The 18,095-nt window shown below is 37.5% G+C and overlaps 1 protein-coding gene across 2 annotated transcripts in view; it reads right to left on the bottom strand.

Annotated features, from left to right (window-relative positions):
• ZNF777 (zinc finger protein 777) overlaps positions 1-18,095 on the bottom strand; it is a 40,420-nt gene that overhangs the window by 6,383 nt on the left and 15,942 nt on the right. For both annotated transcript variants that reach the window (XM_069083071.1, XM_069083080.1), the window contains one exon: positions 3,905-4,018. In XM_069083071.1, coding sequence (XP_068939172.1) covers positions 3,905-4,018 — 114 coding nt within the window. The remainder of the gene's footprint in view (positions 1-3,904; positions 4,019-18,095) is intronic.

The raw sequence follows: 18,095 nt of genomic DNA on the forward strand, positions 1-18,095 counted from the left end.
ATGTATTTTGTGATGGATAATTATATCAGCATATCTGTAATTTCCATAGGCATTGTGAATATGGCATTGCTGATACACCACCCCCACCCCATAATCTGAGTGCCTTCCGTCTCTTATCTACTTTTTGTTACTCCTGCATAAGGCTTTGTTTTTACATATATTTGTCTGTCACCTCCCTCATAAGACTGTGAGCTCCAGGGGAGGCCAGGTAGTGCAGTAAGAACAAGACCCGGGATCGGTTCCGGCCTCAGATACTTGGCACCCACACAAAATAACTGGCCGTGTAACCTTGAGCAAGTTACTTAACCCCAATTGCTTAAATAAAAAAAAAAAAGATTGTGAGCTCCTGGAAGGCAGGGTATTCCCACTGCGTAGCACAGCACCTGGCACAGGCAGCTGCTTCATAAGTGTGTCTTAGTTGTCTAACTGGCCAGTTATTTGCCACGACAAAAAGGGTTGCTATAAATATTTTCACGTATGTAGGGACTTCTGATCTATGACCTCCTCAGGGTATAAGCCTGAATCACACAGGGTATGGGCATTTTAGTCACGTTATTTAAATTGCTTCCCAGAAAAGCCGTAATGATTCAGAGCTCCACAACCAATGCACTTGTATTCATATCATCTTACAACTCCTCTAACGTGGAAGAGTCCAATCTTTTTTCACCTTTATCAATTTTCAGGGCATGAGGTAAAACCTGTTTGATTTACATTTCTTTTGTTATTAGTGCACTGGAGCATTCTTTCATGTGATTGTTAATAATTAGCAATTCTTTTGAGAACTGTTCATATCCTTTGATGTTTAACCCACTGCTTTGAGTTTTATATCTGTTAGTTGTCTTAGTTTGGAGTCTCTGAAAGCAAATGAGTAATTCGTAGCCTTGGATGTTCTAAAAATTCATCACCCTTCATTTGAACTCTTGCAGTGACTTCCACATTGGTTTTACTTCTAAAATCTGATATTAGTTTCTCCATCTGGCCTCCCTCTACCCAGTGGGCCTTTCCTTTTAACAAAGATTTGAAAAGAAAAATTAATACATTAACTGAATTTGATAGAATATGCTATATTCTACACGCATTGAGAGGTGCACACTTTTCTCCAATCTTTTCTGGGGCAAAACTTATTCATTATAACTACACGGTATTCATTTTATTGTTCTTTCCATTTGCAATGTTATTAGGTATATTGGTTTTCCTGGTTCTGCTGACTTCACTCTGCGTCAGTTCATAAGTCTTTCAATGTTTCTGTGATTTATGTGACTTTATTATTAATGCAGGGATGTGCCCCTCTGTTGAAACTTATTTAGTCATTCCCCAAGTTAATAAGCATCTGTTCTTTCCTAGTTATTTATGACCACAAAAGGGGACGGAATGACACTTTTGTATGTGTAGGACTTTTATTACTGTTTTTGACCTCCCTGGGGTATATGTCCAGCAGTAGAACCTCTGGGTATAAGGATACAGACATTTTAGTTAATTCTGGGGATCATAATTCTGAATTGTTTTCCAGAATGGTTAGACCAATTTACACTTCCACCAACAGCATATTACAGTTTTTCCATGGTTTGTCCAACACTGACTAATTCCATCTTTCGTCATCTTGGCTAATTTGCTTTTCCTTGATGACCTCATCAGTTACTACACACCTACCATCTTTTTTTTTTCCTTTTTGGAGGGCAATTGGGGTTAAGTAACTTGCCCAAGGTTACACGGCTAGTTTTTGTGTGTTAAGTGTCTGAGGCTGGAACTGAACTCAGGTCCTCCCAACTCCGGGGCCAGCGCTTTACTCACTGTGCCACCTAACCGCCCTGACACCTACCATCTTTATGGCAGTGACTCCCAGATCTATACATCCATCCCTCATCTTTCCTGAGTTTTAGTCTCTTCTCATCAACTCCCTATAAGACATTCTTTAAAAAACAAACTATATTTTTATTCTGAATTTAAACACTATGTGCAAAGTAGAACTGAGATAGAAGGTTGTATGTGAAACTGTGATTCTACTAAGTACAGTTTGTATTTCCTTTTAAGTATATAACTTCAATACATAACTTTCGAAAGTTAGCAGGCTTATCTGTTTCCTCCTGACTTTCTGTTCTCTTTTGTACATTAAAAAAATGCTTCAATGATCACATTTCTTTCTTTTATTTTTCTTTTAATAATTTAGCAACTTATCACTAGTTTCCCTTTCCTTGCTACCTCCTGACCCTTACCCCCACCAATGAAAAAAGAAAAAAACCTCATAACAAATATGTGCCATCAAGCAAAACAAATTCCCAAATTGGCCATGTCTTATTCTGCACCATGAGTCCATCATTCCTCTGTTAGGAGCATGATGAAGCATGCTTCATCATCAGGCCTCTAGATCTACCACTGAATAAATCTTTCAAATTTGTTTTTCTTTAGTGTTATATAAACTGTCTTCTTAGTTCTGCTCACTACTCTGCATCAGTTCATGCAAGTCTTTCTAGATTTCTCTAGTTGCCGTATCACTCTGTTGACTCTTATTGGATTTGCATGCAGCCCACTAAAATCCCGTTATTTTTCAAGCAACCAAATATGCATAGTTAAGCAAAATAATTTACCTCAGTGACTGTATATAAAATCACATATGCTTAGTTGTGAAACCAAAATCCATCACTTCTCTGTAATAGAATATTTCATTATTGGTCCTGTGGAATCATGAATAGTCGTTGTATTTATCACAGTTCTTACAGCTTTGAAAGTTGCTTGTTTTAGCACGGTTTTGTTGGGGGGTTTTTAGTATAAATTGTTCTCCTGGTTAACTTAGACATATAAGTTTTCCTCTAAGGGCCTTTAAATGTAAAAGGTTTATTTGTTATCTCATTGTTGTCAGTTTCTTTGATGAAATTACTTCTTGTTTTTATGACTTTTTTTTGACTCACCAATTCCTAAGGATTAAATTATTTTATCACCAATTAATTTTTAGTCCTTTCTTCAATATTTCAAAATTTAGTCCTTTGTTGAATATAATTTTTCTTGCTTGGTGGTCAATAAAAGATGTTTAATTTTTCTGCATTTGTGAGGTTATTTATAGTACACAGTCAATTTTTGCAAAAGTACTGTATACATAGCTGAAAACTGTGAATATTCCTTTCTGTTTGCCAAATGTCCAATTAATTGAACAAAATTTTATTAATGTTTTTCTATATTTTACACCACAATTCAATTCTGTATGTACTTTGCCCCTACATGCCACACACACACACACACACACACACCCCTCCCTTGAAACAAAGAATAAAGCAAAACCAACCAATAATAGCAGTTGTGATTGTCTTCATCTGTTTCATTTGACATTCATAGTCTTCTGACTTCAATACTTGATACTTCCATTTATTCTGAATTTAACTATTTCTTAAGTGTCTGAGGCCGGATTTGAACTCAGGTTATCCTCATTCCAGGGCCAGTGCTATATTCACCGTGCCACCTAGCCCCCCCCTCCCCCCATTTAGCTATTTTTTAAGTATAATTTTAATTTACTATATTTTTTTTCTATTTACTTACTATATAATTTACTATTGTCATTGTTTATGTAGTTCTCTGGGTTCTTGGTGTGTCAGTTCATCCAAATCTAACCATGTTTCTCTGAATTTTTCATATTCATCACTAATATATAATAATTACATTAACATTCACATATCAATTTGTTTAGCCATTATGACAGAAATTATTAGACAGAAATCCTCAAGCAGGTCTCACAGTGACCTTCAGGTATTTTTATTTATATAAATATATAAATTTTTATTTATAGTTTGTTGCATTAAGTTCTCTAACACATATATCTTCTCTCTAATCTATCTCAGAAGAGATAAAACACAAAGTTGTAGCTGTATTTACTTAGAGGAAAAAGTGCTCTGTGTTAATCCTACTAGCCACTTACCAGCACTGGGGTCAGTTGGTGTTTCTCCTTCCTCAGAATCTTCCTGTTCCTGCATGGCTGGCCTCTCTCCTCTTTCCATTTGTGACATAAGGTCTGGTTTGGAAATTGCATAGTCTGTCCAGGAAACAGAAAATAAAAAAGATCATGACATAATGTTAAACAGGTACTATTAAGATGCTGAATGTGCATATGTGCTATATTAGCAGTTGACAACCTTTGAAAAGGGATGTGCATAAGCATATGCCTTTAGATATTAGATAAATTTTCTTCCATATGTTGTGTACCTAATCTGTTCTATTAGCAAATCTATTTCTTAACAATGTCAAATTGTTTTAATAATTACTGCTTCATAGTATAATTTGAGACCTGGTACTGCCAAGTCCCCTGTATTTCTATTTCTTTTCATTATTTGTCTTGAGATTCTTAACCTTTTTTCTCCCATATTAATTTCATTATTTCCTTTATACAATTCTATAAAGTAATCCTTTGGTAGTTTGATTGGTATGGTCTTGAATAAGCAATTTAGGTAGTACTGTCATTTAATAATACTAGCTCATGCTATTTATGATGGATGACTATTTTTCCATTTTTTTAAGTCTGTAAACAGTTTATAATTGTGTGTGTGTGTGTATGTGTGTGTGTGTGTGTGTGTAGTTCTTGTGAGTATCTTGGAAGCTCAACTCCACATATTTTGTATATTCTGTAGTAATTTAAAATGCAACTTCTCTATCTCTTCTTGCTGGATTTTATTACCTGTAAGACCTAAGAGTAGTAGAAAAGTTCATGACCAAACAAGAAACAGAGGGTATCATGAAGATAAAATGGATAATTTTCAAAATAAAATTTAGAAATTTTTACACAACCAAATCTAATAAAGCTAAGATTAAAAGGGAAATAGTTAATTGGAAGAAAATTTTGCATCAAGTTTCTTGAGAGATGATTCTAGGAAGATGGCAGGGTAGGTCAGAAAACTTTCACCTCTCCAAATTTCCACCCCCAAAAAAGACAGAAGATCACTGCAGAGCAGTGGAAATAAACAAAAGTCAGGATAAAGCAGTTGTCCTCTTAAGACAATCTAAGAAATCCCCAGGAAAGACCCTAACCCCAGGGATGGGGGTTTGGCCTGAGTGAAGTGCAAACACTTCTATGCCTATTCTGTAGAATCTATAGACAACAAGCCCCGGGGACAGCTGAGTTTGGAGGCAGTCTTAGCCTCAGGAGCTTTCACATCACTGACAGTGTGGGCGTTTGAAGACTGAGTAGATCTTCCACTGTCGAGGGACACCAAGCACACCTGTGCTGACTTGACACGTCCCGGGCTACTGCTGCTGTGGAGAAAAGGAGCTCGAACATACCTGGTGAGTGCAGTAGCAGAAGGGCAGGGACCCTGCTGACTGTGGGTACTTGTAGGAGAGCAGAGTCCCTGGTTTCAGTTCCAGGGCAGAGAGGACAGCTATAGTTCACAGCCACTGGAAGAACCATAGGAAACAAGATCATTTGCAGGACAGCATGACTGGGGGCCCTAGCCATGGCTTAGGAGTAGAGAGGAGAGCCTGAGATTGGAGCAGGAGACAGATCTCATAAAATAACAGTAAGTAGGACCTGAGGCTTGGATATCATTCCCCTACACTTTGGGACTAGAACTTGATTATACTGATAGCTGCTAAAAACAAAATAAAAATAAAAATGAGAAAGCAAAGGAAAGAACCTAACTATAGATAGCTACTTGGGGGATAGGGAAGATCAGGGTTCATATTCAGAGGAAGATGATGGAGATAAAAAAGCCACTCCTTTTTTAATGAGAAATGTCACATAGTCCCAAGCACTAAAAGAGTTCTTGGAAGAACTTAAAAACAAGTTTAAAAATCAAAGAGTTCAACTAATGCATTGCTGGTGGAGTTGTGATCTGATCCAACCATTCTGGAAAGCAATCTGGAATTATGCCCAAAGGGCTATAAATAATTTCATACCCTTTGACCCAGCAATACCATTTCTAGGGTTGTATTCCAAAGAGATCATGGAAGTGGGAAAAAAGACCCATATGTACAAAAATATTTATAGCAGCTCTTTTTGTGGTTGCAAAGAATTGGAAATTAAGGAGGTGCCCATCAATTGGGGAATGGCTGAACAAGTTGTGGTATATGCATGTTATGGAATACTATTGTTCAATAAGAAATGAGGAGCAGATGACTTCATACTTACCTGGAGAGGCTTATATGAACTGATGCTGAGTGAGAAGAGTAGAACCAGGAGGAATTTGTACACAATTACAGACACAATGTATGTGTGAAGACCATCTTTGATAAACTGGACTCATCTCCAGCAATCCAGAGTCATAAGTCAAACCCAAAAGACTGATTATGGAGAGAGATGTTTACATCCAGAGAAAGAACTGAGATTGAACCCAGATTGAAGCAAACTACCTGCCCTTTTTCATTTTCTTGTTTGGTTTTGTTTCCTCTTTCCCATTCTTCATTCCATCTGTTACAATCCTTCTTTATAACCTGACTAATGCCTAATGTGGAAGTATTTGCAGATACTATACTTGATTGTATGCTGCCATGGTTGGGGGGAGGGAGAAAATTTGAAACTCAAGGAATTGTGGTAATGAATCTTGTAAACTAAAAGTAAACAAATTAATAAAGGCAAAAAAAAAATCAAAGAGTTCAGGGGGTGGCTAGGTGGAACAGTGAATAGAGCACTGGCCCTGGAGTCAGGAGGACCTGAGTTCAAATCTGGCCTCAGACACTTAACACTTACTAGCTATGTGACCTTGGGCAAGTCACTCAACCCCAATTGCCCTCAAAAAAAAAAAATCAAAGAGCTCAAGGAAAAATTAGAAGAAAAAAAAAGAGCAATCCAAGAAAATCATGAAAAGAAAGTTAACCAATTCCTTGAAAACTAGAATTGGGCAAGGGGAAGCTAACGATGTTCTAAGACACCAAGAAATAATAAAACAAAATCAAAGGAATAAAAAAATAAAAGAGAATGTGAAACATCTCATCAGAAAAACAACTGATATGGAGAACAGATCAAGGAAAAACAATATAAGAATAATTAGACCAACCCAGCAATACCACTTCTCGGGTTGTATCCCAAAGAGATCTTAGAAACGGGAAGAGGCCCCATATGTACAAAAATATTTATAGCAGCTCTTTTTGTGGTGGCAAAGAATTGAAAATCAAGGGGATGCCCATCAACTGGGGAATAGCTAAAGAAGTTGTGGTATATGAATGTAATGGAATAGTATTGTGCTATAAGAAATGAGGAGCAGATGGACTTCATAATAACCTGGAGAGACTTATATAAACTGATGCTGAGTGCAGAACCAGGAGAACTTTGTATATAATTACAGACACAACATATGTGTGACAACTAACTTTGATAAACTGGGCTCCTCTCAGCAATGCAAGGTTGTAAGACAACTCCAAAAGACTCATGATGGAAAGAAATGTCCACATCCAGAGAAACAACTATAGAGTTTGAATGCAGATTGAAGCAAACTACCTGCTCTCTTTCATTTTCTTATTTTGTTTTGTTTCCTCTTTCCCATTGTTCATTCCATCGGTCATAATCCTTCTTTACAACTTGACTAATGTTTAATTATGAAGGTATTTGTAGATCCCATATTTGATTGCATGCTGCCATTGAGGGGAGGGGGAGAGGAGAAGGAGGAGGAAAAAATTTGAAACTAAACAGAATGTGGAACCGAATGTTGTAAACTAACAGTAAATAAATTCATTTTTTAAAAAAGAGGACAAAATAATCAGACTACTTGAAAGATATGATAAAAAACATATTGATACAATATTATATGAAATTATCAAGGAAAATTGTCCTGAAGTTCTGGAATAAGAAGGCAATGCAGAAACAGAAAGAAATCTACCAGTCACCGCTGAAAGAGATTACAGGAGGAAAACTTAAAAGAAATATATCCAAGTTTCAAAGCTCTCAGGTTAAGGACAAAATATTGCAAGCAACAAGAAAAAAAATTTAAACATCATAGAACGACAGTGTGGATTACATAATTACACAAGACCCTAGCAGGTATTATGCTGAAGGACCATAGGTCTTGTAATACTATATTTCATAGAGCAAAAGAGCTGGGGTTACGATGAAGCGTAATTTACCCAGCAAAGTTAAGTATAATCCTGAATGGAAAAAAAATGGACCTTTAATGAACTGAAAGACATTCAGGTATTTGTGACAAAAACAGCAGAACATAATGGAAAATTCAACATATAAGATCCAGGAGAAATATAAAGTAAACATTAAAGACCAATTATAACAGATTCAATAAAGTCAAACAAAAACTCAAAGTTTACTTCCTATATCCAAAAATGTTATCAGTACTCTTATGACTGTTACCATTATTTGGGTAGTTTCAAAGAAAGGCTTGGGCCGAGCTATGATGGGGTGATTCTAAAAAACATTGTATAGAGAGAGAGAAAAAGGAGTAATTATCCCATACAAATTAGGCATAAAAGGAAAAACTCATACAGAAGAAGCTAGTAGGGGGGAAGGTGGATAGTGCTAAAACCTTACTCTTATCAGGAATGGGTTAAAGGGGGAATATATGTCTATATCTATATATAGAGATACACATATACATAAACATATATATATATATATACTCATATACATATATAAAAGACTGTAGAAGGGAGTATAAAAGTCTTATAAATTCAGAAAGAAATAAGAGAGCAAGGAGATGGGGAGGAGGATAAGGGAAGGACTCATAGGTGTGGGTAGGTTAAAGAATAGGAGGAGTGAGGAAGGATAAAGTAAATAGGGTGAAGAAGGATAGTGAGGAAAAATAGGAAAAAAGAAAACACAAATATAGCTTAGAATGTGAATGGGATGAATTTACCCATAAAATGGAAATGGATAGCAGATTAAAAATTTGAATTCAACAATATGTTGCTATCAGCAAACACTGTAAAAATGAGAGACACACAAAGATAAAGAGCAGTAGAATTTATTATGTAAAAAAAAAGCAGGGGTAGTAATCATGATCTCAGACAAAGTGAAAGCTAAAATAAACTTAATCAAGAGAAAAACAGGGAAACTACACTGTGTCAGCAATATTTTTTAATATTGTTTTAGACCATTTAAAATAACTAAACAGTATAAAATACCTGCCAAAACAGACACAGGAACTATATAAACATAAGCATAAAATGCTTTTTATACAAATAAGGTCAGATCTAAATTGGAATAATATTTATTGTTCATGTGTAGGTAAAGCTAATATTAAAAAAAAACTGACAAATTTACCTAACTATATATTTAATTCCATCCCAATTAAATTGCTAAAAAATTATCTTACTGAGTTAGAAAAAAAAATAATAGCAAAGACTATTTGGAAGAATAAATGATCAGGAATTTCAAAGAAACAAGGGAAAAAAAGATGTAAAGGATAGAGATTCAGTAACATCAGACCTTAAACTATATCATAAGGTAAAAGCATTGCTGAAGTGTAAAATGGATAAATCCAATTTTTTTAACTAAAATTTTCTTGCATAGATAAAATCAATATAGCCAACAGAAGAAATGTAGAAAATTTAAAGGAAAAAAACTTTCATAGACAATTTCTCAGATAGGATGTGATGGGCTTGGAATATTGCTGTGGTGTAGGAAATAATGAGCTGCTTGATTTTTGAAAAGAATGAAAAGACTTGGACCTATGAAGGAAGATGCTATCCATCTTCAGAAAAACAGATCACAAGGGGAAATATGCATATTACAGTCTTACATGTATGTATATGAGTGTATTTGTGTGTGTATGTGTATATATATGTATATGTCCATGTATAATTGTAGCCTTCTTTAGGGCAGGGTAAAGGGGGGTGAGAGAGAAGAAAAAATAAAGTAAAAAGTACAAAGCAGAGAACAAAAGAAAACCTACAAGGAAGCTGGGTAGCTTGGAAAACAATATATAGTATGTGTTGTATAAGTTTTCTTGAAATGGAAATGTATTGTTTTATAGTGAATCCTCTTATGTTCTGCTGTATACATGGCAGTGTTCTTTTTTCCTTTTGCATTTAAGTTTAAAATGAATAAAAAACTTACCAATAAAAAGCTTCTCTAATATAGGCTTTGTACATAAAGAATGAATTCAGATTTGTAAGCAAAAGCACCATGCCCCAAATGATAAATAATACAGGGGTGGGGAACCTGCAGCCTCAAGGCCACATATGGCCTTCTAGGTCCTCAAGAGTAGCCTTTTGATTGAGTCTAAGTTTTACAGAACAAATCCTTTTATTAAGATGAATTGTTCTGTGAAGTTTGGATTCAGAGGGCTGCACTTGAAGACTTAGAGGGCCACATATGGCCTCAAGGCCAAAGGTTCCCCACCCCTGAATTAGAATATGAAGATATAATTCTTGGAGCGGCCAGGTGGCACAGTAAGAGCGCCGGCCCCAGAGTTGGGAGACCTGGGATTGAATCCGGGCTCAGATACTCAGAACCACACCCAGAAATAACTGGCCGTGTAACCTTGAGCAAGTTACTTTTAACCCCAATTGCTTTAAAAAAAAAAAAAAGATATAATTCTCAAAGAAAGAATCTAAGTTATCTATAGACATATGAAAAAATCCTCCAAGTTAGAGAAGTCAAAATTAAAGCAGGTCTGAGATTCTACCTCACACACACAGAAGAATGATAAATGTTGGAGGGACTGTGGGAAAAAACGCACATTGGTGTACTACCAGTGGACTTGTGAATAGGTAGAACCATTCTGGAAAACAATTTGGAATAATATACAAAAAGTTACTAAACAGCATGTGCCCTTTGACCCAGCTATACCACTTCTAGGCCCATACCCAAAGGAGATCAAAGAAAGTGGAAAAAGTTACATACGAAAATAATTATAGCAACTCCTTTTGTGAAGGCAAAAAACCCTGAAAACTAAAGGAATGTCTGTCAAATGCAGAATGGTCGAATAAATTATGGTATATGAATATGATGGAGTACTATTGTGCTGCAAGAAATGAGGAAATAAATGATTAAAAAAGACAAGGAGGTGGGGGGGGGGGTGAAGTCAAGATGACAGAGTAAAAACAGGACTTCCTCCGGGCTCCTGCTTCCACCTCCTCCAATTCATGAAAAAGGTGACTCTGAACAAACTTTGGAGCTACAGAACCCACAAAATGACACAGAGAAGCTAACCTCCCCCTGAGGACAGCCTGGCAGGAAGTAGCCAGTGCAGCGCTTGGGGAACCTAGCCCAGCCCTGTGTGAGCCCAAGGTTTTAGCCTTAGGGTGGACTGACCAGCTGGCTAGAGGGACTTCAGATCACCAGCAGCTGTGGTGGTTTCCAGAATTATCAACCCATAGATGCTAAGGACAAAGTGAGAGGTCAGTGCAGTGTGGACTTTTGGATCCAGTAGTTTGGGAGTGTGGTCAGCCTTTATCCCCTGGAGGGAGAAGCTGCTAACACCCCTCGGCTGTGCAGCCTCTGCCACGTGGCAACTTCAGCTCCTGGTCTGCAGATTGTAGGGGGAACAAGCAACCAGTCTGAAAGGTAATCGCTCTTGCTTTAACCTGCTTGGATCTGGATTTCGATCTAGGATGGAGGTCCTGGGGTGTGCAACCAGCTTTCCAGAGCGTGTGGAAGCTTCAGAAAGGGCACCTAACTAATAACTTTGGCAGCTGAGAAAACCCCAGTGTTTGGGACAAAGCTCCCCTGTCTGGTGGCGGAGTCCTACTGTGGCAAAAGCCCAAAAGTCAAGTAATTGAGTGGCAACATGAGCAGGCAAAGGAAGCAAAGCAAACAAAGCAACCCAACTTTACACTCCTATTTTGGGGACAAAAAGGATTAAAGTATGGAACAGGAGGAAGACAATGAAGTCATAACTCCTTCACCAAAAGCTTCCAAGAAAAATATGAGCTGTTTACAAGCCATAGAGGAGCTTAAGAAGGATTTTGAAAACCAAATAAGAGAAGTGGAGGAAAAATTGGGAAGAGAAATGAGAATGATGGAAGAAAATTATGAAATGAGAGTCAACAACCTGACTGAAGAAAATAATACCTTAAAAAATAGACTAACTCTAATGACAAAAGAAGCTCAAAAATCCAATGAGGAGAAAAATGCCTTAAAAAGCCGAATTTGCCAGACAGAAAAAGAATCTCAAAAGCTCACCGAAGAGAATCATTCCCTCAGAATTAGATTGGAGCAAATGGAAGCTAGTGACTTTCTGAGAAATCAAGATACTATAAAACCGATCCAAACAAATGAAAAAATAGAAGGCAGTGTGAAATATCTCATTGGGAAAACCACTGACCTGGAAAATAGATCCAGGAGAGATCATTTAAAAATTATTGGACTACCTGAAAGCCATGATCAAAAAAAGAACCTAGACATCATCCTTCAAGAAATTCTCAAGGAAAACTGCCCTGATGTCTTAGAACCTGAGGGCAAAATAGAGGTTGAAAGAATCCACCAATCACCTCCTGAAAAAGATCACAAAAAGAAAACTAGGAATATTATAGCCAGGTTCTAGAGTTCCCAGATCAAGGAGAAAATATTACAAGCAGCCAGGAAGAAATAATTTGAATATTGTGGAAACACAATCAGGATAACACAGGATCTGGCAGCTTCTACACTAAGGGATCAAAGGGCTTGGAATATAATATTCTGGAGGTCAAAGGAGCTGGGATTAAAACCAAGAATCACCTACCCAGCAAAACTGAGTATCATGTTTCAGGGGAAAATATGGTCATTCAGTGGAATAGAGGACTTTCAAGCATTCTTGTTGAAAAAACCAGAGTTGAATAGAAAATCTGACATTCAGATACAAGAAGCAAGAGAAGCATGAGAAGGTAAACAGGGAAAAGAAATCATAAGGAACTTACCAAAGTTGAACTACTTATATTCCTACTTGGAAAAACGATAATTGTAACTTATGAAACTTTTCTCATTATGAGAATATTTGAAGGGAATAGAAATCTGTGTGTGTATATGTCTATATAGGAGGGTATATGGGCGTATGAATACATATGTGAATGTGTGTACATATGTGTACAGGTATACATAGATAGAGGGCACAGGACCAATTTAATAGGAAGGGATGATACTTAAAAGGTGAAATTAAGAGGTGAGAGAGGAATATAATGAGAGGAGATGAGTAGATACAGAATGGGGTAAATTATCTCATAAAAAAGAGGCAAGGGAAAATGGTTACAATGGAGGGGAAGAACAGGAAGGCAAAAGGGAATGGGTCAACCTTGTTCCCACTGAATTTGGCCTAGGGAGGGAATAACATACACACTAAATAGGGTATCTCACCCTATAGAAGAGTAGGGGGGAAGGGGATGAGAGGGGGAATGATGGAAAGGAGGGCAGGCTGGGGGAGAGGGAAGTTGGAAGCACCCACTTTTGAAAAGGGACAGGATCAAAGTAGAGACTAGAAGAAGCGGGAGGTGGAATAGGAGGGAGGGAAATATAGTCAGTCTTTTACAATATATCCACTATGGAAATGTTTTGCATAGCTACACATATACAAGCTATATTGAATTCCTTATCTTCCCAGTAAGGGTGGGTGACAAGGGAGGAAGTGAATGAATCTGGAATTCAAAGTTTTAAAACCAAATGTTTATATATATATTATTAATATTATTTTACATGTAACTGGGAAATAAGATATACAGGCACTGGGTCATAGAGATCCACCATGCCCTACTGGAAAGTCGGAGGGGGTATAGGAGAAGATATGGGAAAGAGCAGACTGGAAGAGGGGATATCCAGTGGGATCGCTATTTTGGGGTGGTGGGTAGGGGAAAAATGGGGAGAAAATTTATAACTCAAAATCTTACGGAAATGAATGATGTAAACTAGAAGTTAATAAAGCATTTGATTAAAAAAAAGACATGGAAAGACATACAAAATAATGCAGAATGAAATAAAATGAGAAAAATAATTTCTATAACATCAATATTATAAAAATGAAAATTTTGAGGACTTTTATAAACTGATAAGGAAATGAACCGAACCAGAAAACAATTTATATAATAACAACACTGTAAAACAAAAATAATTTAAAGGATTGTTGTGTAGCATGACTAGGCATAATGATTTTTGATTCAGATTGACTGAGTCAGACTTAGTTTGGATGGATTTAATGAAAAATATCTTCTTAGAGTTAATCAAAAGTAGACTGAGCTACATTGGGAAGTAATGGATTATTTGTCCTTAAAGGTCTTCAAACTGTCAAACAGGTGGCAGAATTCCTGGTAGAACAGGCCCTGGCACTCACCAGTGCCTCCCTGAGACCAGATTAAAATATAACTGGAAAATATTTAACAAAATAAATAAAAATACAGTAGAACATAGATGTTTCTATTTGAGTTTGACTCTACTGCTGTAGGGGAGATGCTTGCTTAGGTAATAATAGACTAGATGGCCTCTGAGGTCCTTTGCAATTCCCGAATCAGCAAATGGCAGGAAAGATTACAAAGGGGAAGCCCAAGGACTAGAAAGAATGTCAGTGCCTGCTGGGGTGGCCCACATATTCAGTCAATCAGTTAGCATTTATAAAATGCCTACTACGTGCCAGGCACCATGATAAGCGTTGGGCACATAAAGAAAGACAATAGCATGGTCCTGACCCTCAAAGAGCTCACAGTCTAATAGAGGAAACAGCATGAAAATAACTGTACAAACAAGCTACAGAAGACAGGATTAACTGGGGTTAGTTTAGAGGGAATGTATTCAGATTAGTAGAAATGGAAGAGGCTTCCTCTTACAGAAGGCTGGACTTTAGCTGAGACTAGATGGAGATGAAGAGTAAGTAACAGCATCATGTGCTTCTAGAATAAAAAGACCTATAGTTCAGAGAAGAACTTTGAGTTCACAACTTCAACTTCCTGCACTCGAGGCTCCCCAGTTTTTGGCATATTTCTTTGGCTTTGAAGTATGACCTACAAACAACTCACTCACTCCCCTCAGTCCTTGGGAATCAGTACCTACAGACTAGACTTCCCCCCCGCCCGAAAAGATTACTTTTACTTCCCTAATTTTTGTCTTATGCATCAATCTTTGGACACTTGGGAGCACTGAAGCCCAACACTTCTCTTGGTATACACATGTAAAAGTGATCTTGTATCTAAATTCCCAACACTTCAAAGATGTCCCTTCAAAAAGTACCATACATTGTTCCCTTCATGTGACTGTGACATCACACAACTCTTTTATTTCCTATTCTTCTGAGGTCCCAAGGATCCTCAGGATTTCCTCCAACATTGTAAATACAGGAGTTTGTCAAAGAATATAGGAGAAAAAAGCAAAAAGGGGGATAGCTCCAAGGAATAACATCAGTTGTTCTTTCATTACCTCTGGGTAGACTTATAATAGCTATAAAACTCAAAACTGTACCAAGGACTACACTGGTTAGAGTAACAAAGTGACTTTTTTCTTCTACTTTTTAGTTTTAATTAGAAAAATGAAGTATATCACCTTCATTTCCAAATATGTCCCTCCCACCTTCTCTATATAGCAAGCCATCCCTTGGAACAAAAAATTTAAAAACAATTTTAAAATTGTAAAACAATTCCACACATCAGCCAAATCTGATAATAAGAAAAGGTGATTTTCTATAGCACTTACAGTCTGTTCTGCACATTTTGGTGGCTTTGGATTCAAATCCTACCTCTTCTGCTTACTGACAGTGTGACCTTCCTTGGGTACTCAATCAATCAGTTTTTAGGCAGCTAGATGATAGCAGGTTAAAACACTGGACCTGAAGTCAGGAAGACTTGAGTGGAAATCCAGCCTGAGATGCTTACTAGCTGTGCAATCTTGGGCAAGTCATTTAATCTCTGCCTAAGTTTTCTCATTTGTAAAATGAGGATAACATTAGCATCTACCTCCCAGGGTTGTAGTAAAGATAAAATGAGATAATATTTGTAGAGTGCCCCGCAAATCTTCAGGTGCTATAAAAGCATTAGTAGTTGTTATTATTCTGCACTTACTATGGGCCAGGTGCTGAAGATACAAAGAAACAATCCCTATTGTAACAGGACAATAGGGTAGAGAACACATACATATACAAGTATAGAAAACCCAAAATAATACGAGGCAGGGAGAGATGGAGGCAGGGAGGGGAATGAGGAGAGGCTGCATGGAGAAGGTGGTACTTCAGGAGCAGTGCTATGACTCTCTAAAGCAGAGGTGATACAGGCAGATGGGCAATGTCATGGCCTAAGTGAAAAACAGAGAAAAGGCCAGTTTTGCTGGACCACACAGTTTGAAAAGGAAAGTAACATATAAAGAATCTGGAAAGGTAATTTAGAACCAACTAGTGAAAGGCTTGTAAAGTCAGACTCAGGAGTTTATATTTTATCTTAGAGGCAGTAATAATCCTTGGAACTTAGTGAGTGAGCAAGTGACAAGGTCGGACCTGTCCTTAAGGAAAATCCTTTTGGTAGCTGTGTTGAAGATGGCCTGGACTGGGGAGAGGCCTGAAGCAGGAGACCAATCAGGAGGCCACTGCAACAGTCCCAACAGCGGTGATGGAAAGTTTGCACTAAAGTGGCAGCTGAGTGCAGAGAGCAGCATTTGGATGTGAGAAATATGAAGGCAGAAACAGGAAGAATTGGGAATTCACTGGACATGTAGGCTGAGGTCTGAGAAGGAAAAAGGATAATGCTGATCTGGGAGCCTGGAAGAATGATGGTGTCTGACAGAAACAGGGCAGTTCAGAGGACAGGGACGTTTTTGTGGGGGAGGGAGATTGGGAAAGAGAATGAGTTCTGTTCTGGACATAGCGAATTTGAGTTTATAAAAAGGGGCAGCAGCAGAGCCAAAACAGCAGAGTAGTAGTAAGAACTGATGACCAGCCCCCACCCCCATCCCCAGTCATCTTAGTGGATCACACTGAATCCTGATGGGGAAATCCAAGGAAAAAAATCACAATGAGTCATTTTTTTCAGGCCAGATTGGCATAGGGCGATAAAGAGACGCCTGTGGACACTGGGGATGGGGTCTGGGCAAGAACACATCATAGCTGGAGGGCAGTGCAAAAAGAAGCTGAGTACCAGGGCAAGAAGAGGTCACAGACCCATAATAGTACCACGAACCCACACAGGGAGTGGGAATAAGTGGTAAGTGGCACTTGCACCTCAGTTATGTGTCACAAATTCTGGGTGGGCTGACCAGGGAAACCGTGGCCAAGAGTGGCATGCTCCCTGCTCTATACCCCAAGCAAGGAGCAAGTTCAAAAGCAAGCAACAGCTGTGTAAATAAACAGTCCCCAATAAATACACCAAGAAAGCAAAGCAGGATTAGCCCAGACTTTTCCTCCAGCAGTATAGAGGCTGGCCTCATCAAGCCTAAACTCAGGAAGTAGGCTGAAAAAAAGGGCAAACAAAAAAAGAACCCCACCATAAAAAGCTATTATGGTGACAAGGGCATTCAAGATGAAGAAGGCCCCAGGAGAAGAGATATATCTACAAGCAAAATATCTACAAGCAAAGCCTCAAAGGAAAACAGAGCTTGGGTACAAATTTAACCAAAATTCCTGGAAGAAATGAAACAAGAGCTAAAAGAATTTTAAAATTATTTTATCAATTAAATGAGAATACAAGAGGAAAAAATGAAAAAGAAAGGAAATCTATGAAAGAAAGAATTAGAAGGGGAATTAATAGCTTGGCATAACAGGTACAACCTTGGCCAAACAAAAAATTCTCTTAAAGTTTGAATGGACCAAATTGAAGCCAGTGATTTAATGATACAACAAGAAACATTAAAACAAAGTCAAAAGACTGAAAAAATAGAAGAAAATTAAATTATTTCAAATCAAAAGTAACTAACCTAGAAAATAGGTAAAGGGGAAAAAATTTAAAAATCATTGTACTACCTGAAAGTCATTACCAAAAAAAAAGAGTCAAGACAGCAAACTTTAGGAACTATTAAAAGAAAACTGTCCAGATTTATTAAAACCAAAAAGAAAATTAGAAATAAAAGGAATCCACCAATTATTTCCTGAAAGAAACCCCATAACAAAAACTTTTAGGAAAATTATAGCCAAAATTCAGAGCTTCCAGATAAAGAAAAAAAATATTGCAAGCAGTCAGGAAGAAAAGATTCAAGTTCAGAGCCAAGATGGCAGAGTAGCAGCACAAACTTGGCATGAGCTCCTACTCCAATCACTTCCAATACATGTAAAAAAAATTACTCTAAACAAACTTCAGAG

Source organism: Petaurus breviceps, unplaced genomic scaffold (assembly GCF_028583685.1).
Source record: "Petaurus breviceps papuanus isolate PSGF00001 unplaced genomic scaffold, PetGlider_PUasm1.0 115, whole genome shotgun sequence".
NCBI lineage: Eukaryota > Metazoa > Chordata > Mammalia > Diprotodontia > Petauridae > Petaurus > Petaurus breviceps.